This window comes from Lutra lutra, chromosome 4, assembly GCF_902655055.1.
Source record: "Lutra lutra chromosome 4, mLutLut1.2, whole genome shotgun sequence".
NCBI lineage: Eukaryota > Metazoa > Chordata > Mammalia > Carnivora > Mustelidae > Lutra > Lutra lutra.
The window spans coordinates 171,832,982-171,856,152 of record NC_062281.1 but is presented as its reverse complement, the minus strand read 5'-3'; the positions used below and the strand labels follow the sequence as shown (position 1 = coordinate 171,856,152).

The following is a 23,171-nucleotide window of genomic DNA, read 5'->3' as shown; positions in this document are numbered from 1 at the left end:
TTTCAGAGTTCGGGTAACCAAAAACCTGAGGAGCTCTGGGGAGGAAGAAGAAGATGCTAAAAACATGGGAAGCAGGTTGTTTCTGGTGCCCTCACTCATTTCCATTTCTTTACAGAGCCCACTCAGTTGCCTATAAACCTCACATCTTCCAGTATCCCATCCCAACCACCCAATTCAAGCTGTCCCAATATAGCCTGACTCATCCCCATCTCACCCCATCCCACCAGGACACATTCACCTCCACTCCACCATATCCCAATTTGTCTCATTCCACCCCACCCAAACTCTACCCATCCCATCTTATCCCATTCCACCCCAATCCTTACTGACCCATTCCTATCCTGCCCAATAGGATACCCAGTCAATCACCTGTTTGCTCTACCTCCCACCCTCTCAATACCACCCCAAACCATTGTATTTCACTCAACCCTATTCTTTTGCATTCCACCACCCATCCCAATCCACCCCAATTCATTCTATCCCATCCCAACACCTCCCTGCGGCTCTTGATCCTACCGTAACTCACTCCTTCCTACTTGATCTCAGTCCATCTCAAATTATCCTATTTCTCCAATTCCAAGCCATGATATTCTATTACGTTCCCTCCCCTCCTATGCCCTGCTTTGTCAAAGCTCTCATCTATGATCATATACAGAGATGAGACTGTTCTTTGTGTTACAGGAAGCTACATGAGAAAGTCAAAAGGTCTCACCCTCCCCCAAATATCTAACAGTTAAATGTGTACTGGGGTGGGAGAGGAGGGGAAAAAAAAAAAAAAGACAAAATCTCATCTTTAAAGAAGAGATATGAAAAGATAATCCCGGGAATTGGGCTCTCGGGAGTCCAGAAAGAAAACAAATTGAGTTTCCTTTGTCTCTCTTAGCTTACGAGAGTCAGCAGAGAGCTCTAAGAACATCACTATCATTTTCAAGTTGAGAAAACCCCACATTGCATAGTCTACCCTTTGCCTTCTGTGGGTCTAAGGGAGAGCCAAGCTCTGTTCAAAGCCAGTGAAGCCACAAAGACACAGTGTCTCTTTGAGGTAGAGAACTCTGCAGCAACCCTCCAGTTTCAAGTTCACCCCCATGTACCCCTGTTGTGGAAGATCTCTGCAGCAGGCAGAGAGGAGGGGTTGGGAGGCCATCTCCCTCCCTCAAGGACTGAAACCCCAGCGCCATATCAGGGACATTGTCCAACTTCTAGGAGGAACTTGAGGACCCTCCCCCATGACCCTTCTAGGAAGAGGCGGGACCAGCGTTGATGGGGTTGGGTGAGTTGGCCAGGTTCTTAAAGGTGTCCTTTCAGTGGGAGAAATGAAAAGGTTCTTGTGATGCATCGAGCTGCATGTCAGAGGGGCACGTGTTAGACACCTGAGACCTCCAGTGGGCTCTCAGACCCCAAGCCCACCTAACAGGGGTTAGACCTGTTTCCCTCCCAATTCTGCAAGGCTGGTTCCTGAAGCAAGTAGACAGTAGCAGCAGCATGGGCAAGGGGGCAGTGGTGGCGGTGGGGACAGCATCTAACAGGCACTGGTTGCTAACAGGGTGTCCAGCACCATGACAACTGCTTTCCAGGAATTAAGCAAGCGGCCCCTGGAGTCGAGTAGCCCTGGGGGCTGATCCTGCCTCCTTTACCTATCTTCTCTAAAACCTTGGCCAAAATGCTTGTGAGCCTTCGTCTCTTCAAATATGATAAAGTGCCTGGATGGTTATGCAAACTGAATAGTAATGTCTACGAAGCATTTAGCCATTTAGCCAGACTCCCCAAAGGAAAGCTACTATCTGGGTGCTCCCCAGAAGGGCCTGGGCCACCTCCCACTTGAGGGCGCTTCTTCCCCCCTTCCCACTCCTCCAAACCCCTTGCCTTGGGAATGTCCAAGAGGGCAGTGTGAGGGTAAGGAGGCCTCGGGTTCCAGAGAACCTGCCTTTCATCCTCTGGACAGGTGCTCTTCGGGTGTCTGCTGGGGGCTGGGGTCTGGGCTACACCGGCCTGCATGGGTGCATGGGCCTTTAGGGATTACGGACAGGTGCCACCTCACTAACCAAGACATTCCAATATGTCCTGCTGAGCTTTATAGCAGGGGGATCTTGGGGGCTGAGAGGCCACTAGAGGTCTCAGTCAAGATGGGGGTTTGGGAGCAGCAGACCAAGGATGCTTGTGCAGTCACAGTAGCTGTGGTGAACATGGATGGACCATGGCTGCCTGAGGGGCTGAAAGCCTGGGGTCCAAGCCTCAAGTGCCCAGCAGCACTTGGGGGGAAACAGCCCTGGGAGAAAAAGCAGGGCAGAGGCAGGCAGCCTGGGCAGAAGGATTCCAGGGGAATGGTGCCAGCCTGGACCCCTTAGAAGCTGGACAACAGTGTGGTTATGAGTAAAGGATCTGGAGTTGGGCAAACTGGCTTCAAGGCCTAGCTTGGCCATTGACTGTTGTGTGGTTAAGTTATGTAGTTCTCTGAACCTATTTCTTGCCATACAAAAAGGGGATAATAAGATTGCTGCCCTCACCAGGTTGCAGTGAGGCTTGAGTTCACCCGACCAAGTGGTGGGGATGGGGTCAGCTCATGATGGGGACTCAGGGACCACCAGCCATCTGGGTATCTCGGGGCACCTGAGGGTTGCTGAAGCCTTGCTGAGGGCTCACTCACTTCCTCGCTGAGGCTTCTGCCTTCAAGGTCCCCACTTCAGCCCCAGCTTGTACTAAATGGGCACTCTGGATGAGGTAGGTACGTGTTGGGTCTGGTGCATCTCTGACTTCTAGTGTTTCCCACAACACAGGAATGACATGCCGCTTTCCCAAGTGGGACCCTGAGCCTTGAAGAGGTCGACCAGTTTTCTACAAGGACCATCTGGCTCTGCGGGCCAATCAGAGGCCTTTAGTCCTGCTGGCAAAAAAACCATGGTGAGGCAGGGGCAGGTCACACACCTGCATCCAGGTGGCGCTGCCAAAGCCACCTGCTGGACTCTCGTGGACCAACCCAAACCCCGTAGTCTGAGAGCCTGCCATCTTATTCTCCAGTCCCCTTGCACACGCTCCCAGCCTCACCTTCAACAAAGCCACGCTCTCTCAAGCCAGAGACGTGCTCAACATTACCTGCTACAGTCAGCTTCTTTCTTGAAAACCAAAAACTTGCAGTTCCATGGCAAATGAAAATTCAAATCCATATACTGGTAACTGAGTGGTTGAGTATCTTTCCTTTGGGGGAGTGGGGACAATGATAGCTAAGGGCTTGTGCATCAGTTCTGAAATCTAAGGAACTATCTTACCAATCTGTGACATTTAGTTCTGGGGGGCGGAAGCAACAGGGGACCAGGCGTCATTGTCATCTCTGGCTGTCCTGGCTACTGAAATTCTTGATTTAGCTTTATCAGTCCCTAGAAAACCATCCAAGGGTTAAAAAAAAAAAAAAGTTTCAAAACCATCTGCTGATTTAACAACCATTTATCAGGCACTAATTCTATGCAAAGTCCTGAGCTGGGTGCTGGGGATACCAAGAGAAAAAAGTACTATCCCTGTCTTCGGGAAGCTCACAGTTCAATATGTGAGACAAACAAACAAATACTTTGAGGACAACTCAATTAGTATTATAATCAAACACTGGGTATGGTCAGTGCTCCAGTCCCCAAGACACCTCTAACAACAAGCACTTAGGGAATAAGCAAAACAGAATTTAAAAAATAATAATAATTTGGTATTTGATTTTTTTTTTTAAGGCAATGAAGTGGTTAGCACGGGGAAAATCAGAACTTTGGTGGAATTCCTTAAACTCACAGGTCAATGTTGCTTTTATTTTGAATTACTTAGTAAGCATATAGGAGACACAACAGCCTTGTCAATGCTCAGAGCCTCTGAATCCAGAGAAAAGTAGCTAGGGTTAGTCAAAGTTGAAGGTAGGCACTTGATGGCCACCTGATAGGGAAGGAGTTGAAGATGACATTAAGGTTTCTGGGCTGGGTAACTGGGAAGAACCACCAGCCTACACGGGGAATCCTGGAAGTTCAGGAAAGGAGCTAATGAATTTTCTCTAGAAAGGAAACATCTAGGTGAAGCTATCCAAGAGTCAGCTGGATACATGGGCTGTCTAGACCCAGAGCTTCCATGGGCTAGGATACCAAAAGATACGTCAGGAGAAGCGTCTTGGCAGGAGACATCTGGAAGCTTCAGAGTGTGGTGGTGGAAGGGCGGGACCGGGTTGAGCTCACCTGCAAAGTGGGGAAAGGAAGCGAGGAAAGGCACAAGGACTAGAAGGCTGTAAGAAATGCTTACAGGAGGGGAAGAAGTGCTAACCACCAGACAGTGCGAAGGAACAGCCAAGAGGCAGGAGAGAAATCGGCATAGCACAGTATCCCAGAAGCCCAAGGAAGAAATGTTTAAAAAAAGAGTAACCCAAAGTGTTCAAAGCCACAGAGATAAAGGAAGACAAACACAGAGTTAAAGTACATTGCAATGGACATGACAATCAGAGTAGTCCTTGGAGATCTCTCTTGGAGACTTCCAATCCCGGGGACAGAAGGCAGATTGCAGAGTGAACAGTAGCCAAGAAAGTGATTTGAAGACCCATTTGAAGACACTTGTAAAGGCAAAGGGATGGTAGGGAGAAGGTCAACAGGGCCAAGAAGTCTGGTTAGCTTGTTTTAGGTTATAGAGCAAGCAGTTCGCAGGTCAAGGGGACATGGAAGAAGGGAGACAGACTGAGCCAGAGTTAACAGAGAAGGTAAATGATGGGAGGTCTCTCTGGGGGACAGAGCCAGGGGGAGTGTGAGACCGGCCTGACCCTGACAGAAGGGTTGAGGGTCTAAGGCAAAGGTGAGTGAGGAGGCTCCCCCTTCTCAAATCCTTATAATCATTGTATTCAGTCCTCACGGGTCCAAGCAAGGGAGACAGTTCAGTCCTGAGCGTCTTTCAAAGTCAACAGTGTACAGAGAACACAAAATGAATGTTCTTCCCCCTTGAAACTGCCAAAGCCTGCGATCATCCGTCACCAAGTCCATTTCCAAACCTCTGCTGCTGGCAAGGCCAAACAGCAGATCTGAATGCGGGAAAGGTTTAGAAAGAAATATACTGGAAGCACTGGAAGCCAGAGCCACTGGCCAGAGAGCAAATGCCTCCTCCTCCAAGCCATCACCACCGCCAACTGCTCTGCTGACCAAAGAGCTGGAAGCCAACGGATCTACAAGGCAGGATTCCAGCACCGCCCAGCACTGTGCAAGCTCCAGGGAGAAGGCCTTTTTCTTTCCCCAGGGGCATGACATGCCCAGGGGGCAGGGACAGATCTAGCCATAAAAACAGTTCCATGGCCTCAGGGCCAATCTAAGTCTGCAAAGCCACACCTGGACAAACGTCGGAGAGCCCTGACAGTCCCAGTCCCGAGCAGCGGTTCCTCCCACCGCCCATGTGGCAGGTCTGGGGGACCAGCGGCATCGTAGGGAACAGCGCAGCCACCCAGTGGGTGTGGGTGTGCGCGCAAGGCCAGAGCTCCTAGGCGAGCGCACCGCGGGCGCCCCTCTCTGGGTGTCGGCAGCTATGACTCCTAGAAAAACCAAGAAAGTCCGGTCAAGTCGGGATGGGAAAGCCGAAGCTCGAAGCTCGAAGCTCGGGGCGCCTTCCCAGAACAGCTACCCTAACATTCCCCGCTAAGGGGCTGGCGACCATCTGCAGGTTCGGGTTCACAAGACGCTGGAACCCAGAGCGGGCCGCAAGGCTTGCCAGGGAAGGGGCGCACTTTCCAAGAAGGGAGCACGGGGATGCTGGAGTGGCGGAGGCCAAGCCTTCAAAGGTTCAATCGGTGGTTTAAAAAAACAAACAAAAAACAAACAAAAACCCCACGTATCCAGGCCGGAGGTGCCCAAGTCCTAGCCTAGGCAGCAGGTGTTAGGGGTTTTCTCCCCCAGTGAGTGTCAGCCTCCCAAGTAAATAAAAATCCGGCCCAGGCGTCGCCCGTTGGACCCGTCCCCACCCGGGCACGCGGAACTTTCTAGGCTGTGGCTAGCGCTGAGCCTCAGAGCGGCGCAAGAGATAAAGTGGAAGGGCACCAGTCGGGGCCACTGGTCCCTACTGGGGACTGGGTTCTCCCGAAGGTCCGCGAGCCTTCCCGGGACTGCAAGCTGCAGCCAAACACCCGCGAAGTTCCGGGATTCGTCGCACCCGCCTGGTCTGCCCCCTCCCTGACTCGGTCGCCTGGAGCAGGTCCTGCCGCCCGCGCCGCCGCAGCCGCAGCCCCGCCGCTCGGCTGCAGCAGGGCGCGGGAAAGGGCACTTTGGCGCGGAGTGGGAACCGAGGGGAATGTGGCGGCGCGGAACCTGGCGGCGACACTCCCTCCCCCGCCCCCGGGCACAACCCCCGACGCCGCCTCCCTGTGGCTCAGCACCCTCCAGCCCCCACCTGAGTCTTCCCGCAAGGCGTGCGCGGGACCCTGGCCCTGGGCGCGCGCCCACCTGACCGCCCCCCCTCTTCTAGCCCTGAGCGCCGGGGGGAGGGGGACACTTGGGGAGGGGGTGGTGGCCGCAGTCTCGAGACGGCTCAGGCTGGGGCACGGGCTTCATTCACGAGAAAATGGGCGGGGGCAGGAAGGGCAGACCCTGCAGACGCGGAAACGGGGAGGGGGCGCGCCATTCCTTTCCAGCCCCCAGGACCCGCGTGCCAACCGGAATCGGGAGGCGGCGGTGGGGGTAGGGCTCCAGGAAAGTTTATCCGGGGAAAGCCTGGCACCGGGGGGGCTGGGAGGCTGGAGCAACTGAAACCAGTGAAACTGAATCCGGGTGCCCCCAGCCCCGGCCGGGATGTCTATATCCCAGGCTCCCCACGCTGGCCGAAACCGGCCAAGTTGCGGCTGGGGTTGAGGGCAGCAAGGAGGGTGAGGGTGGAGGTGAGGACGCGGCTGACGGTGGGAGGAGGATGGGGGATCGACTGAAGCGAGGCTGAGCAGGAGGGTGGGCGACTGGGAGTTGGGAAGGTTAAGGGCGAGAGAGAGGAAAGAGACAGGGACCCTGCCAGGGAGGGGTGGGCGCGGGGCTCGGGTGGGGCGCGCGGCGGCCGCGGCTCCGAACCGCGCGACCGGACTTACCCGCGGCGGCCGAGGCGCCGAGCAGCCCCCAGCCCAGTAGCAGCAGCAGCGGCGGCGGCGTCGGCTGCGGCGGCGGGCGGCCCCAGCGGCTCCCGGCGCCCGAAACGAGCGCCGAAATCCCGGCTTCGCCGCGAGCCCTCCCCGCGGGGCAGCCGCAGCGTCCCTGCTCCAGTCCCCGCGAGCGCGGCATGGCGCGGCCGGCAGCGCGGAGGGAGAGGCTCTGCTCACCGCCGAGGAGAAAGGAGGTCAGGAGAGCTCTGGAGCTTTTTTCTGCTCGGAAAAAAATCCCGGTACGCGGGAGCCCTGAGCTTCTGCGGCTGGAATGAACCAAGTGTCCGCCCGGCCGGGGAGAGGCGCGCTGCGCTCTCGGAAATGACTCGCTCCAATCCCGCTTCGCGGGGTTCGCGCCGGGGGGCGGGGGGGTGAATTATCCCCGGATTAATCACTCCGGAGCCGCTTCTCCGCCGCTCCAAATGCTGGGGGTGGAGGCGTAGCAAAGGAAAAAATATTGGAGGGTGGGGGTTCCTCTTCCGCGCCACCTCCACCTCCAGATAAACCCCAAATTACATCTAAAGGGTTGTTTATTCCTGTTTGTTTTACAATTGACCAGTTTCTTTTAAGTTCAGTCTTCTCGTTTCCATTTATAAGATCACCCATGAATACACCCCTCATACACACGCGCACACATACACACAGTGATAGCGACACACACGCGGACACACACACACACGCCTCTTCCACGTTTGGAAATTGGAATACTGTCTGGGAAAAGGTAACCAGAGAAGGACGCGGTTCCCCAAGTCAGGGCTCTTAAGAGCGGATCATGGGTGGTGGCTTTGAACTTGCAATCTGGGGATCGGGGCCGATGTTTATTTAGGAGGCCCATTCGCAATAGCCTTCTACCCCATCCCAGGAGAAGGGTGTGTGCGCTCACACGGGGGTTAAGAATTGGGCGGGGGGTGGGGGCGACAGGTTATTTGGCTGGGGCGGTCCTACCCCTACCCTAAGACAAAATCAGGATGGAGGGAGGAGTGCCTGTATGCGCTCGGGTGGAGGGGTGGGGGATTGGGGGGAGGTGCGTGGGGCAGGTGAGGTTGGTGAAAGGACGATGCAAGAGTTACTTGTACAATTTATCCTCAAAATTAAAAAACTGGACCCTGCTTCTCCCCTTCCCCTCCCCCTCCCAGCCACGGCCCCCAAACGGGAGAATTTTTCCCAGTGGGGTGAGCTGCTCCCCACCTCTACCCCGTCGCCGCTGCCACCTGCCCCCAAAGACCCAGCGTCGGGTCCCACCCCATCCCCCACCCCCAGTCGGTCGCTGTCTCAGTCTCATCTTCCCTAGGCTCCTCTGTCAGTCACGATGGCTCCTTCGTTGTCTATGCCAAACTCTGGGCGAGAAGGAAGAGCCACTGCGGGGGGGGGGGGGGGGGGGGGGGGGCGGGGGGACCGGGAGGGGCAAGGCTGGGGGTGGGGAAGGTCCCCGCTGGCTCGCCCAGCGGAAAGACACTAGTCGGTGAGCACCCCACCCCCTTTGCCTGAAGCACAAGAGAGAAGCTGAGCTCCGGGCTTAGGGGGTTTGGCCGAGCCTGAGCTCCGGTTCTGCGAGTCCCCTGGCCAGTGGCCGGCTATCGGCTGGGCCTGGGAATTTCCGGGAAACAGCCTGAAAAGGGCTACGGGATTGCCGATCTCCAATGGGGAGGGTGATGCGCAGGGCCGGAGGAGTGGATGCTTGTTCTTACCCCCCAGGAAAAACTTGCTCCCCAGAGCCACGATCTCCCAGCCTCCTTGATGCCCATCCCCCACCCCCACCCCAAGTTGTTCCGGTTTCCCTGCATGAGCTCATCCCACAGCTGGGGAGCCTGCCGGGTGGCCCAGGGCCGGCTAGCATCCTCCGAATCGCCGGCCCAACCCCACCCCCAACACACTTGTTTTCTCGCCCCTCCTGACGCCCTCTTGCCGGGTGCCAAGAACCAACCGAAGCAGCCAGAACTCCACAGTGAAAGGCCTGCTTTATGTCCCCAGGGCAGTGGGGAGGGGGCTTTTCGCTTCCCATTGTCCAGGCCCAGCCCCTGAAAGAGAGAGCTCAGCCCGCCAAGACTGGCCAGGGCCTTCCCACCAGCCCTGGGGAGGAGGGAGGGACTGGCTGTGCCGTGAGTGGATGGCAGCCTTGGGGGGCTGTTGGCTGGGGCCTTCCCTGGGGTGGGCTCCTGGCTTCTAAGCTTGGGCCTTCCCCTTCTCCTGCCTCCTGGGTCCCCCTCCAGAGAAGAGCTGGCAGATGCCCAGCCCTCCCCAGTAGCCCACAGCTGGGCAGAAGAGTCTGGACTGCTCTATAATTCTGGGGCTCCAGGCCAGTGTACTGCCCCTAGCCCCTTCTTAGCCCCAGAACTTTGCTCTGTGGCTGCAACCCACAGCTGAGGTTTGCCCCCCTAAACCTTCCCTGGCAATAGGAATGTTTGTTATCCTTCTCTTTGGGGGATATGGAGGGCAGGGGCGTACTTTTCATCCCTATAAATGGCCCAGTTACTTCCTCCACCATTCAACCCTCTCTCTGATCTATTTGGGTCCACATACATTTACTGAGGCCCCCTGGGCTCTGGGCCATGTGCCAGCCTGTGCTGTGGGCAATGCAGAGATCCTCAGTGTGCAGGCCAGCTTGGAAAGATGTGGGGCAGAGTTGGGCACCCTACACAGAACCCTGACAGTCGGGCGATGGTGATCACCATGCCACAAGGGACCTGTTACAGAGACAAATCAAGACTAAGCTTGTCTTGGACTTGGGGGAATGAAAGTCTCTTCATTTAAGGAGGGAAGTAGGATTTTGGCTGGGCTCCGAGGCCTGGATAGAGATTTTGGCAAGATGAAGATTTACTCAACAAATATTTAGTGAGCATCTTTACACGATGGACAGTACTAGATAATGAATATCCACCCAGGTGAACAGTCCCCGGCTTGGTGCAAGTAGGTAATAGATAAATTTAGATGACGTTACTAATTAAGGACACCATGAAGGAAAAGTTCATGGTGTTCTGAGAAAGACTATGGGGTGGGGGGTGGGGGGGATGTAACTTAAATAGGTGGTCTGTCTGGGCAGGCCTCTCGGAGGTGGTGACCTTGAAAGCAGGATCTAAATTAAGCAGCACAGGCCTGTAAAGAGGTGGGAAAGGGATTTTTGGTTCAGGGGACATGGACAAGGCTCTGAAAAAAAGACAAGGGTAAGAGACAGGGTGTAGGGCTGCATCAAATGAGCAAGAGGGGACACCCTGCAGGTGAGGGTAGCGGGGGGGCATTGGAACCAGATCGTGCAGAGGCAAAGGGGATGGGTGAAGAGTTTGGATTTTAGCCACAGACAGTGAGAGCAAGAGCTGTATTAGTTCACGAGGGCTGCCTTAAGAAAGTACCACAGAGTGCCTAGCTTAAACCACAGAAACTCATTTTCTCATAGTTCTGGAGGCTAGACGTCTGAGATCAAGGTGTCCACAGGGTTGGCTCCTTCTCAGTCCTCTCTCCTTGACTTGTAGATGGCCTTCTCCCTATCCCTTCATATTGTCTCCCCCTGTACCTGTCTGTGTCCCAGTCACCTCTTCTTAGAAGGACATCAGCCACTGGATTAGGGCCCACCCTAATCTCATTTTAATGATTTCCTCTTCAAAACACTGTCTCCAAATACAGTCCCATTCTGAGACACTGGGAGTTAGGACTTCAACATACGAATTTGGGGAAGGAGACACAATTCTACCCACAAAAGGAAAGCAGGTGGAGGGAGGAAAGGAAGCACAGGCATGATTGTGGGTATATATATTTAAAGAGAGATCTGTTAGGGCTGCGTGTAGCATGATGGCTTTAGCAGGAGATACTCCACAGAAAGGTGGACAGCTCTGAAACCCAGAGAGGTGGATTTTTTATTTCTAGGAAGTAGAAGCCAAGGGGCACAGCCTGGCATGTACTCTGACTTCTCTGTGGGGAACAGATGGGAAGGAAGGGGCAGAAAAAGGGAATGCACTTGGAAGGTGACTGCAGTAGTCTTTGCTGGAAGAGATGTGGGTATAGGCAGAGACAGGAGCCTTAGGAACATTCATGGAGCAAGGGAGAGGCAGGAGTCCAAGAGATGATAACGGCCCACCCTGCTGTAGCCTAGGAGAGGGTGTCTCTCAGCCCAGCCTCCAGGGCTGGCCCCCTACATGCCCCTTCATTTCTCCCCAGAACAGTAGGCAGCCACAGGTCAAGATGCCTCCACAATATCACGTTGCAAAAAAAGCCCAATGCAGTATAGTGACTCGCCAAGATAAGCCTAATATCCAGATAAGATCAGAGTTCATTTTAGAAAGAAAACAAGACCTGATGCGCTGGAGAATTCAGCCTGATTTAAGGAGGGTCTGGAGACTTGATGCCCTGCAATTTTCATTCTGACCCAAGAAGAAAATGCAGGAGATTTCTGAAGCCATGGGGTGGGGGCGGCAGGAAAGTGTGTGTGTGGGGGGGGGTCAGCAGGAGGGCAGAGAAGGACCACAGAGCAAAGGCAAAGGCTCCAAGGAGGAGCCTGGGGTCTGAGTAGAGGGCAGGGATTGTAAATCACCAGTATGATCACACAGAAGCTCCTCTGTCCCAAGAGCAAGGCTGTCACTGTGGACATGACAGCGATCTGCTCCCCAGGAAGAGGTGACAGGGGTTTCAGGAAGAAAAGGCCCAGAACGAAGGGCAGTGAGTCTGTGGGCCTCAGATGCCAGGAGGGAGAAGTGAGAAGGGCCCCTAGTTAGCCCTTTTTCCAAGGCTACCAAGTGGGGGGGGTCCCCCGAATTCTTATAGAAAAATCTATTTGTGATACAAGGAGAGGGACAGCACTCCCACCAGTGGCAAAAGAGGTCAGCTTTCTCCTTGGCTTGTCAGAGGCCACAATGCAATGATCTCTAGGGGCTATCTTAGACTATCCTATCTCTAGGGCTAGCTCTAGTTTGTCCCTCTAGGGGCTACCCTAGACTATCATCTCCACTTGGAAGCTCCAGTCAGCTATGCTGTCATGCCTCCGTGCCTTTACTCCCACTGTCTCCTCTAACAGTAGTACCTTTCCTCTCTTACCGTGCAGAGTAAATGGTCCTAACCACCGCCCAGCTCAAGTGGCACCTGTCCTAGGTGGCCCCTGTCCCTCCTGCTGGGCTCCCTTGCAGCTTGGCCAGCTAGCTGGATCTCAGAAGCCCTTGCTTCCCCTTCCATGGAATGTAGCAACTGTTCTCAATCAGGGGCAATGCTGTCCCCTGGGGGACATTTGACAACAGCTGCAACTGGAGGGTGCTATTGGCCTCTAGAGGGTAGAGGTCAGGGATACTGATGGACATCCTATAACCCCCTGGGGAAGCTCTCCTCCACCCCCTCCCAAATTATGCAGCCCAAGATATTGAGAAGGGCTGAAGTGTCCCTGAGTAGTGTCTACATGTCCCAGTCCCCTTTGGAATTGGGTAACGTTACAAGACAGGGTCCCAGCCAAAAGAAAGTAAGCAGAAGTGGTGGATATCACTTCAAGGCTGATCCCATAAAATCCTCTCATCCTTTCTCCTCCATCCGCTGGCTGGAGCAGAGTGTGTGTGTCCCTCGCGATGGCAGTGCCACAAGCTGGAAGAAGCCTGGATCCCAAATCACGGTGTGGAGGAAAATCACCATCAACCAGAAACACCAGCATCAGACTCTTGTATGAGACATGATCTTTCACAGCATTGAGCCACTGGAATACTGGGACATGCCCCAGCAGCTGGCAGTACCCTTGCGCACCCCTGCATGGTTTCTTCTGGAATATTCCATGTAGTCATGGGCTTATTCCTCACTTGTTCATTTGTCCATGTCTCAAATGTTGCTCAGCAAACCAGGCTCTGCACTGGGTCTGGAGGAAGCAATGACGAACACAGAAAGAAGAATAAGACCTTGCCAGTAGTCCCTGCCCTCAGGGAGTTGATAAAGTTTATAGGGAAGGGAGATAAACAGCAAAGCAGGATTCAATATAGCAGGGGGTAGAAAGGAGGAGGGTTCCTGGCTCAGCCTCGGGAAAGAGGTGGGGGAGAGGCAACCAGGTCCTGGAAGCAAGCAGTGTAGGCAAGCGCTGGGAGGGAGGTAGCCTGAGGCTTCCGCAGCCTTTGTGCAGTCTGGGATGCTGATAGAAGGGCAGGAGGGGCTGGAGATCTCACTTCTGCACTCTCCAGGCTCTGTAATTGTCCCACTTCTCACTGCCCCCCCCCCCCCCCCACTGAGAGTTGGTGGACTGAGAGTTGCCTCTGGCAGAAACCTCCTGAAGGTCTAGGTCCCTAGTGCCTACAGGGGATCTGGCATCCTATCCTCCTGGATGTCCCACGGGATGCCATGCCCCATCCTGCTCACACCTGGACTTCCGGGCTTATAACCTGTCACCGCATCCTGCCTCTCTGCTCCGTGTCTCCACGTCCACGGGTTCCTGAGCCAGAAAGCTGCAGGGTTCATCCTGGATGCTTTCCCTGTTTCCCCCAAGTCATCCAGGCAGCCCCCCAAGTCATCTAAATATTGCCTTCTTAATATTCCCCAGGTCTTAGGGTCTTTCTTTCCAGTTTCTTACAACAGCCACATCCCAAGTGCCCCAGTTCTGCTCTTGCCCCATTCAGTGTAGCCTCCTCTTTGCCACCAGTTACTTTGCAAGCACTCCACTGATTTCACAGCTCCCCCATCTTCCCAGGACACTTCCCCATGACCTACAGAGTAAAATCCAAGCTCCCTGCTAATTTCTTCCTACGGGGGCTTCCATTAACCTGTGCCTTATATGCTCCTCTAGCCCCCATCTCCCCACTCACCCACACATGCCCTCTCCATTTGGAGCCCCTTATACTCCTGAGATGGGCCTGCTTTCTCTCTCCCTTGTCTTGGGCTTTTATATGTGCTGTTCCCTAGATCAGATCCGGAATGCTCTCTTCCTCCTTCTGTGTCTGGTGTCCTCCTGTTTGTCCTTCAGAACTCAGTCCAGGTGTCAGCTCTGGCAGTCTTCACCAGTGCCACTTAGAGTGCCTGGTACACGGTGGGCATTTGGTAGAGCTCTGCTGGGTGGGTGGGTGGATGGATGGATGGATGGATGCTTGACTAGGTGCTCAGCAATGGTTGTGGAATGGACCCAAAGGTGTCTCCCCTAGACTTCATTATCTGAGTTCCTTAAAGAAATGCCCTCTCTGAGTTATGATTTAATGTTACGCTTTATATCTTCAGAGAACCCTGATGTGAGAAACTGACCAACTTAATGGCATTTCTGTCTTTATGAAAACAGAATTGAATATATGGCCCACTATGTCACTCAGCGTCCTTTATACAAGGACTCATGATAAATTCATGCTTGAGGTTATTTCCAGGAAACATTTTGTCTCCACAGATGAAGATGTGTATTTTCTGCTGTCAGAAAATAAAAACTCTGCCTTCCGACGTGTTTCCATTTTTGCTTTAGCTGACAAATAGGGATACCCAGTTTTCTTATCTTATTACCTCAGTACGTTCTGACCAATTCAGGTGCTTGAAAGCAGCAACTCTTTGTTTTCTTTAGATGAAGTCAGTTCTTGCTTTATTCTTCAAAGCTGTAATTTTTACTTTTTAATCTGAAAGCTGCCTCAGATCGTCTCAGCAGTCGGCTAGCATAAATCTTAAATGAATGCATACTGGTGACCAACCTCGTGGCATGGAAGTTATGGAAGGAAGGGCAGAACACCAAGCTTCTAGTTGAGAAGGATCCCACATACAGCCTCTCCAGAAATTCTCGGGGCGCCTGTCACAATGAGTCTGGCAGGAAAGCCAGAGCAGGAAGTGAAAGGCCAAATGAGTTCTGACTTTTTTGCTACCTTACTGGGACACCACTGCCAAGTCGTATTCTTTCCTTCCATCAACTATGGCCTTCCTTTTCCCTAACTTAAAAATAGACATCTCGGGGCGCCTGGGTGGCTCAGTGGGTTAAAGCCGCTGCCTTCGGCTCAGGTCATGATCCCAGGGTCCTGGGATCGAGCCCCGCATCGGGCTCTCTGCTCAGCGGGGAGCCTGCTTCCCTTCCTCTCTCTCTCTGCCTGCCTCTCTGCCTACTTGTGATCTCTCTCTGTCAAATAAATAAATAAAATCTTTAAAAAAAAAATAGACATCTCATAAGCTACCACTTTTACTTTACTAGCTGGTAAGAACAATAATCAGGAATCTGTGCTGGGAACTTTGCATTTTCCTATCTGAACCTCTCCCCCTCTGCACCTGTCTCGTTTCAACCCCTTTGCAGATGATGAAATGCCAGAGGAGTTAAGCACGTGTGAAGCCCTCAGTAGTAAGTAGCAGAGCAGGAATTCAAATTCAAGTATATCAGCTACCACAGCCTCAACTCTTTTTTTTTTTTTAAATAAAGATTTTATTTATTTGACAGAGATCACAAGTAGGCAGAGACAGGAAGGCAAGCAGGCTCCCTGCTGAGTAGAGAGCCAATGCGGGCTCGATCCCAGGACCCTGGGATCATGATCCGAGCCAAAGGCAGAGGCTTTAACCACTGAGCCACCCAGGTGCCTCTACCTCCGCCTCAACTCTTAACAATCTCCTCACAGGTGGGCAAGGAATGGGGGCAAGAATAAGAGATGAAATCCCCTGGGCGATGGCGAGGATTGCCGACGGTGCTGCCAGGAGAGAGAAGCCAGAGTCACAGGTTTGTTTCCAGAGCATTCTGGTGTCCTTTTCAAAGTCCTGGAAATGGTTGGCTGCTCTGTGGCTGGGTTCAGTTGCCAGGACAATATCCAGGAAAGCCTGTTCCTGTGACACATGGCTGTACCCTCCTTTTCCTCCAGTTCTGATGGTTTGTCCCTCAGGAAATTTACCTGGGATCTCCCTATGCACGCCCCTCCCAAATCTGGGTAGCCTGACCCATTAGGGCATCATTGGCCTGGGAATGAAGGGGGGTTTCTCTATGGGTTTTCGGGGGCATACAAGAAAGTCTGAGGCCTAAACATGTTTTTATTAGCTCCACAACACAAAGTAGAAAACTGCAACCTTAAAATCAGTAAATATTTAATTAAATGCAAAATGTAACATCATGTCAACTTCATTAATGGTTGAATTTAGTAGTCATAAAAATTTCATTACATTTGATAACAGTCTGTAGGTTGGAGTTTCCTCACTGTGCAAGACATCCCAGGTAGGCACCAAGCACAGTAAGAAATCACAGCTGACCATAAATTAAATAAATTACTCATGGCCAAAAATTTTCAAAAGCAAAATGGCAAAAATCCTTTCAATTTTTCTTTTACAGCCAAAAAGTTATATTTGTGGTGAGAGGTGGGTGTGTTTCAAATATGTTCGATGAGCGATAGGGCCTGCAAGAGGAAGCTGCTTTCCAGCCTGTGAAGGTCTTCCTGGAGCACTGGCTTATGCCCACCTGGAGGAGGGTTCCATCCTGGCCATGTTAGTGTCTGTGATGGAAGCCAGGTGAGTGGGGGCTGGGGAAGAGGGAGGGACAGTTGCTTCTTCCTGAGGCTTTCTTGCTTCCAAATAGAAAAGCAAGAACCTCAAAATCCTAAATATGGTAGCTAATATTCACTGGGTCCCTGTCTTAAACTCCGCACCTGCGTTATCTCAGGTGTCACAAAACAACTCTATGAAGTTGGTATTTTATTATCCCTATTTCACCAGATGAGCAAACCGAGGTATACAGAGGTTAAACAATCTTCTCAGCGTCGTAAGGGCAGTAACAGGTAATTTAAGTATGTGTCCAAACAGATCGAAACCACCGTTCAAGGTGCCGAAGCCAGGCCTGGTCCCTGCCCTTTTCCAATGCTCGAAGTGAAGCATACAGGAGCCACGGACACTATTTCACGTGCTGGGCACATAGATACATAGGCACTGGAGGAACCCACTACATATATTGAACAAGACTGGAATAAGTCCAGTTTCCCCTACATCTGCTGTTTACCAGGCACTTATGGAACGCTTTGCTCCCTTCACTTGCCTGTAGCAATGTCTAAGCCAAAGGTTTTTATCATCTCCTCGCCCTTTGCCTTGTACAGTCTTGGCCCATGGCAGGTGTTCAAAAATGCACAAAGCCCAGAAAGGCTTAGTGGATGATTTGAGTCTGTCCCTCCATCACGGACTAATTGCCCCAGGACAGCGAAAGTCCTCCCTCCCTCTACATAGCACAAAAGCTGTTATTTAGAAACTCCAGTAGTCCACATTTTGGTGTAATCAACAAAGGAACTAATACACAGCACTTTTACGGATGTCTTATATGCTCCACATTCTAGCGACTTCATGTGTCAATTACCTAGTAATAGTATATCTACAACAATTCTACAAAGTAGGTGTTCTTTACTATCATTCTATTTTACAGATGAGACTAAGTGTTATGAGCTAAATGGTGTCCCTCCAAATTCATATGTTGAGTCCTAACCCCCCCAGGAAGTACCTCCAAATATGACTGTAAGTAGAGACAGAACCTTTAAAGAGCGATTAAAGTAAAATGAGATCATTGATTGGGTCCTATTCCAATACGACTGATATCCTTATAAGAAGAGGACAGACACACAGAGGGAAGACCGTATGAAGACACAGGGAGAAGAAAGCCATCCAGGAGCCCATGAGAGAGGCATCAGAAGGAAACAACCCTGCGGACACCTTGATCTTGAACTTCCAGCCCCCAGAACTGTGAAGAAATAAATTTTTATGGTTTTTTTCAGCCACCCATTCTGTGGTACTTTGTTATGGCAGCCCTAGAAAACTAATATCCCCAGGCCAGAATATATGAACTCAGAATTTGCATCCAGGTAGTCTGGTTCTAGAGTCCATGTGTTTCATGACCATGAAAATATTCTCTGTGCAGTCCAAAATGGTAGCCACAAGCCACAAGGAGCACCTGAAATGTGGTTGATATAACGAAGGAACTAAAATTTTAACTTAATTTATGTTAAAATAGAATTAAAATAGCCCCATGTGGTTTAGCAGCTAGCATATTGGACATAGCTTTATACTATTTCGAATTATTTCACATTTTTTTGCAGAATCTTCTAGAAACCTCAGCTGTGTACTCCAAGAAATATGCCCCTATCTTTATTCTGTATCCCTGCTGCATTCCCCCCCCCAAATCCTTTCCAGTTTAGCCCCTGCTGCCTAGTCTCCTGCTACGCGGGGGTGGGGGGGGTGCGGGGAGAACACGAGTGAGTGAGCTGGCCAAGTTTCCAGAATCCTGTGGCCTGGGCAGTGCTGGGTTGTTGGCGTTGTGCTCTAAGCATAGGTGTTAGCCAACCAAATGCCAAGCAGCACAAACACTGAGTGACATTTTCAGAATTATTAATATTTCATCAGAAATGATCACTTCTCCTTTAAATACACTGTCTTAAAAGGTTTTCTACATTCTTAACTATAATTTTATTCCGTCTAGGTCCTCAGAATTTTCCCCAAAGGAGCACATCTTCAATTTTATAATGAAAATCAAAGGGGAATGAAGCTTGGATTTCAAAATTGAGAGTCAACATTTCCAGGAACTCCGGCCTTTTCTAAAGAGCAAGGTTGTGTATTGGACACCTACTGTATGCCAGGTTCTTTACAAATGATATACCATTAATTCATTCCAAGACATATTTATTGAGTGCCTACTATGTGCTGTAAATGTGGTTTTCTTAAGAATTTTTCAACACCATTTTATAGAAAAGGATTCCTTCTCCTCCTTCTGTCTCATTTTCTGTGTTAACTTAGCTCCTCAAAGAGGCCTACCAGGACATCCCTCTAATGCAGCCACCATTCCCCTCCCCCTGCCCCCTCAGAGCCCTTGTTTCATCTGTATTGAGTGCTTATTTACCTGCTTTGCTAGTTTGCGATCTGTCTCCTTGCCCTAAAATATAGGCTTCAGGAAATCAAGGACCGTGCTATCTCGTTCACCTGTGTGCTTCCTCAGAGCCCAGCAACTCAACTGGAGGTCCTCAGTTGATCCTGGGGAAGGAAAGAAGGAAGGAAGGAGTGTGGGAGAGGTTTAAAAAGTGGTTGGGGTCCCACAGCTTGGAGATGGCCATGTCGGGATTCAACCTGGCTCGGGTCTGTTCCTATCCAATCTTCTCCCAAGTCATTGAGTTCTCCCTTTTCTGGGAACCCTAGAGGAACGAGGACTGACTCTGAACAGGCAAAGGTGCTGTCAGTTCCAAGTTTAACGAAGCCCATCCAGTGAATGGGGGAGCCCACTGGGCCGCAAACTGCTAATTTAGCCCTTCTCTCTGCACCTGAGCCCTGACCCCACTCTCACCCCTAGGACCGGCTGCACGAAGCTCAGGAGGGAACTCAGGAGGGACGGGTGGATCTCAATGTCTTGAAAGCACAGGATCAGGATCAATGTTGGGGGCGGGGCTGGGTTTGTTTCACAGCTCCCCTCTCCCTAGAGGGTCTTGGACATACCCCTTCCTGACTCAGGGCCTGGGTTTCCTCAAACGCAGAACAGTCATAAACAATGGTACTAACTACATGAACTTGTTCCTTGAATAGCCCAGAGCTTGTCACAAGGTAAGCCCCAATACAGTGGCAGTTTGGGGTAAAATCAGGCGATTCAGGGCCAGGGGCCCTTGACAGGAGCTGAGGTTTTCCCACCGAGCAGCGGGGTCACGGCGCCCTTGACTTCCAACAGGCGCAAGTGCTCTGGGGTCCTCCGGGTCCCCACCCCCACCTGCCCGGGCGCCTTGGGCACCGACCGAATTCAGGGCGGCCCGCGCACGGAGCCGTTGCGTTTGAAACCCACAGAGGAATTCCGGCGCTGGACGGGGAGGGTGTGGGAGCCACAGGCAAGCAAATCGGCCCTAGCCGCCACGCCCTGCGCCGCCTGCAGAGACAGAGCCCTGCTCAGGCTTGAGGCCCCCGCCCAGGCCAAGCGCAGCCGGGTGCGGGGGACGCGGCAGGTGTCTGCTGGGGGCACCGGGCGGGCTACCGGGGTCCACACTCTCAGGGGGGGGGGGTCTTCCTGCCCAGCCGCCGAGGCAGAGCGGCTCTGGACAGGGGGACAGGGGGCGGGGAGGGGGCCGAGCTAGGCGGGGCTCTGCGGGCCCGTTGGCCCTCGGAGTGCGCGGGGGGTCTTTGGGAAGGCCTGACTGAGAACTTGATGGCGGGCCCCCGCCCGCACAGCGCCTAGCACAGTGCCCATCCGCGCGGCTTGGCGAGAGAGAATGGGCTGAGCCACAGTTGCCGCAAGGTGTCACGGGCGCATCACGACGGGGGGAGTGCCAGGGACTGTGGGGAGAGCCCGCCCTCCCCCTCCAGCTGTTCCCAGATGTCATTCTGCCCGCCCAGGCGCCTGGTTCCTGAGCTCAGGGGGATTCCACAGTTACTAAGCTACTGGTTTTTGTTGACTTTCAAATATTTTCTTCTAAGGGAGAGGGGGAGGGGGTCAAAAGTCAGGAAAGAACAAATAAAAACAAATCAAAATAAGCTCCCCCTCCCCAAAAGAAAGCTGTCCCCCCTCCACCACTCACACACAAATCCTAGGCCTCTGCACATAGTAACCTTGCTGAAGCAACAGCCAGATAGAACTGACCTGCTTCTGCCCATCCTCATCTCCCTTTCTGGTGGAGGGGTGGTGGTGGATGGTCCCCCTGTCTGCGAGCCCTGGGTGGACAAAGGGGCTTCCGGAAAGAGAGGAGGAGGATGGCCAGTGGGAATGGGCTCCCCTCATCCTCCGCCCTGGTGGCCAAGCGCCCCTCCGCCCTGGGCCCATTCCCCAGACACACCTGGATCCACCAGGACACACCCCAAGACAGCTTAGACAAGACTTGCCATGAAATCTGGAAGAGAGTTCAAGGCCTGCCCGAGGCCTTGCAACCCAGGACCTTGAAGGAACAGCTCTCCACCCCTGTGGCTGGGACTTCAAGAGACAACGGACTCAGCTTCCAGGAAGAGTGAGTGTCCCCCTCTGGGGCTGGCATCAAGGGAAGTGGGAGGAGCTGAGGTCCAACCTTCTGAGGGAATGTTCTTGCCCCTTGTTCAGTCTGGTTAAACCCTAAAGGCTGTATGCTTTTCCTCCATCTGTCTTGGTCCTTTGTCCAATCTTTATAGGGGAGTTGGGAGGGGTCCTGAAGTTACCTGGGTGAAGTGCCAGACCAGGGCTGTATTTCGGCTGTCTCTTTACCAGCCCGCTAAGGGGACACCTTTCCTTTTACTTACGCAACTCAGATGTAGATCTGAGGACCTTGAAAACCCGCACTGGCCTGGGCTGAGGGTCAGATGCCCATGGCTTTCCCTGGCGGCAACTCCGTGATACTTTCCCTTTCCCACCCCAAAGGCTAGGCATTGGCAGAGATGAGTCTGGTAGTTTTAAACCACATCTGGAATTCCCTAATACAGGGAGCAGCTGTCCCATTCAGCCTCCACGGAAGCCTCTGCAAGAGCGCACATCAAAATATTTACTGGGAAGGCATTGACATATTCAGAGGGCACAATAGAAAATTAAAGTGCGGGAAGATGGCTGTAAATAGGCCTTTTCTGGATGGGAAATCCTGTGTCTGGGAAACACAGTTTCATGTTGGGCAGATATTGTTGGGGATGGATATTCTCAAGAAGAGGAAGGAGAGAGCTCGTTAGGAAAAGCCTGTAAAGCACCTTGGTCATCAGTGCCACCGCTGAGCCCCCATTCAATGTCGGGCATCCTCCGAGTGGGCCGCGAACATTAATTACTCCTCCCAGGGTCCCTATGAGCCAGGTATTAGTGTCCCCATTTTACAGATGGATTAAGTGTTAATAATTAAATGCTAATTAAAGACTAAGTGATAATTAAGTGTCACCTGTTCCAACACATGCTCCAGTTCAGCTCAGAGATGCTAGAGTGGGGAGGCCATGTAGGCAATTATCCACTGTGTCTGGTTTCAGGGATTTCCATGAAAGAGCTATGAGGAGAGGGGAAGCAGAACTGCTACCCAGGTGTGCCCTACCTGCTGTCCCCTCTTGGGCTGCAGACGAAGGTGGAAGGCACTTTGGCTGTGATTGCTTATCCTGCCCTGTGCTCAGCACGACATGGCTGGTCTGGGAATGGCCCGTCTACAGCCAAAATCCTGCTGTCCAGCCCTCCAGTGGCACTGAGCACCCCTCCCCTGCCTGTTGCCATCTGTTCTGGGACAGGGCCTTGGCAGGGGGCCCTTGGGGCTGTGCTCAGCTCTCAGTGGCCAAGAAGCTGATTGTCCACTTTGTGGACCAAGGGTCAGTGGCAATTTCCAGTAGATGGCACTCTCTCTGCCAGGTCCCACTGAGTTAATGGAGACAGACTCTACTTCCAGTCTGCACTTGGCCCAGAAGTGAACTGGTGCACCTTTGGCCTTGATGTTTTTCCTCTGCAAATTGAGGACGATATGGCCTGCTTGGTCCACCTCAGAGTCGATAAGGAGAATCACATGCAGTTGGCCCAGGACCCTCCCCCACCCCCGAAAGCTGCATTATGCAGAGGAGGCTGTCCTTTAATGGGATTCTCAGAGTTCAGGGGATTTTTCTTGTTACTGCTGCTGGCTTCAATCGGGGTTTTCATACTCTGCTCAAAGACCCGCAGGTGCTTCAAGGGGCCATCCTAGAATCAAGGGGCCTGGTTGCTGGGCCCTCATCCCCACTTCAGCCAGAAGCCTCTTTGGTGTTTTGGGTTGTTGCTTCCTGGAGTTCTCCATAAGCTACATTTGGGGAAAACAAAAAAACAATGGTTTTGCTGCTGAGAAGGGAGCCAGAGAAACACCCCGTAAGATGAGTAACCAGTGTCAAAACTGTAGACACCAACTAAATAGAACCCGAGAAACTCTTCCTGCAGTCAAGGCGGCTGCAATGGCAGAGTCCGATCCCTGGCTTTAGACTGCGTGCCGCACTGCTCGGGCTGTGGGATCTTTTTAACTTCTGTGAGCTTGAGTTTCCTCATCTGCCAAGGGGAGACTTTTACCGCCATCCCAGAAGGCTGGTGGGATGATTCAAAGGGATATTTAAGTATTCCTGGTAATAACGGTAATGACTAGGATTTGTATCGATGTTATATCAATAACATCGATAACATGATCGACCACTGGAGCATCTTCCAGAGGTCTTCTTACCTTCTCTCTCAGGCCCACACATCCTGTCTGCACAGCAGCTAGAGAGGTCTTTAAAAAACAGTGAATCTGCTCATGCT

The 23,171-nt window shown here is 52.4% G+C and overlaps 2 protein-coding genes and 1 long non-coding RNA gene across 4 annotated transcripts in view; 2 read left to right on the top strand and 1 right to left on the bottom strand.

Annotated features, from left to right (window-relative positions):
- CSMD2 (CUB and Sushi multiple domains 2) overlaps positions 1-7,467 on the bottom strand; it is a 619,562-nt gene extending 612,095 nt beyond the window's left edge. Inside the window, exon 1 of the mRNA XM_047727770.1 lies at positions 7,061-7,467. Coding sequence (XP_047583726.1) covers positions 7,061-7,250 — 190 coding nt within the window. The 5' untranslated portion in view covers positions 7,251-7,467. The remainder of the gene's footprint in view (positions 1-7,060) is intronic.
- A 296-nt stretch (positions 7,468-7,763) lies between these two features.
- On the top strand, positions 7,764-17,710 carry LOC125096873 (uncharacterized). The gene is made up of 4 exons (XR_007126421.1): positions 7,764-7,832; positions 15,625-15,722; positions 16,323-16,498; positions 17,397-17,710. It is a non-coding gene; the product is annotated as an uncharacterized LOC125096873 (long non-coding RNA).
- Positions 17,711-19,778: 2,068 nt separating this feature from the next.
- C4H1orf94 (chromosome 4 C1orf94 homolog) overlaps positions 19,779-23,171 on the top strand; it is a 39,720-nt gene continuing 36,327 nt past the window's right edge. For both annotated transcript variants that reach the window (XM_047726779.1, XM_047726778.1), the window contains exon 1: positions 19,779-20,934. In XM_047726779.1, coding sequence (XP_047582735.1) covers positions 20,684-20,934 — 251 coding nt within the window. In that variant the 5' untranslated portion in view covers positions 19,779-20,683. The remainder of the gene's footprint in view (positions 20,935-23,171) is intronic.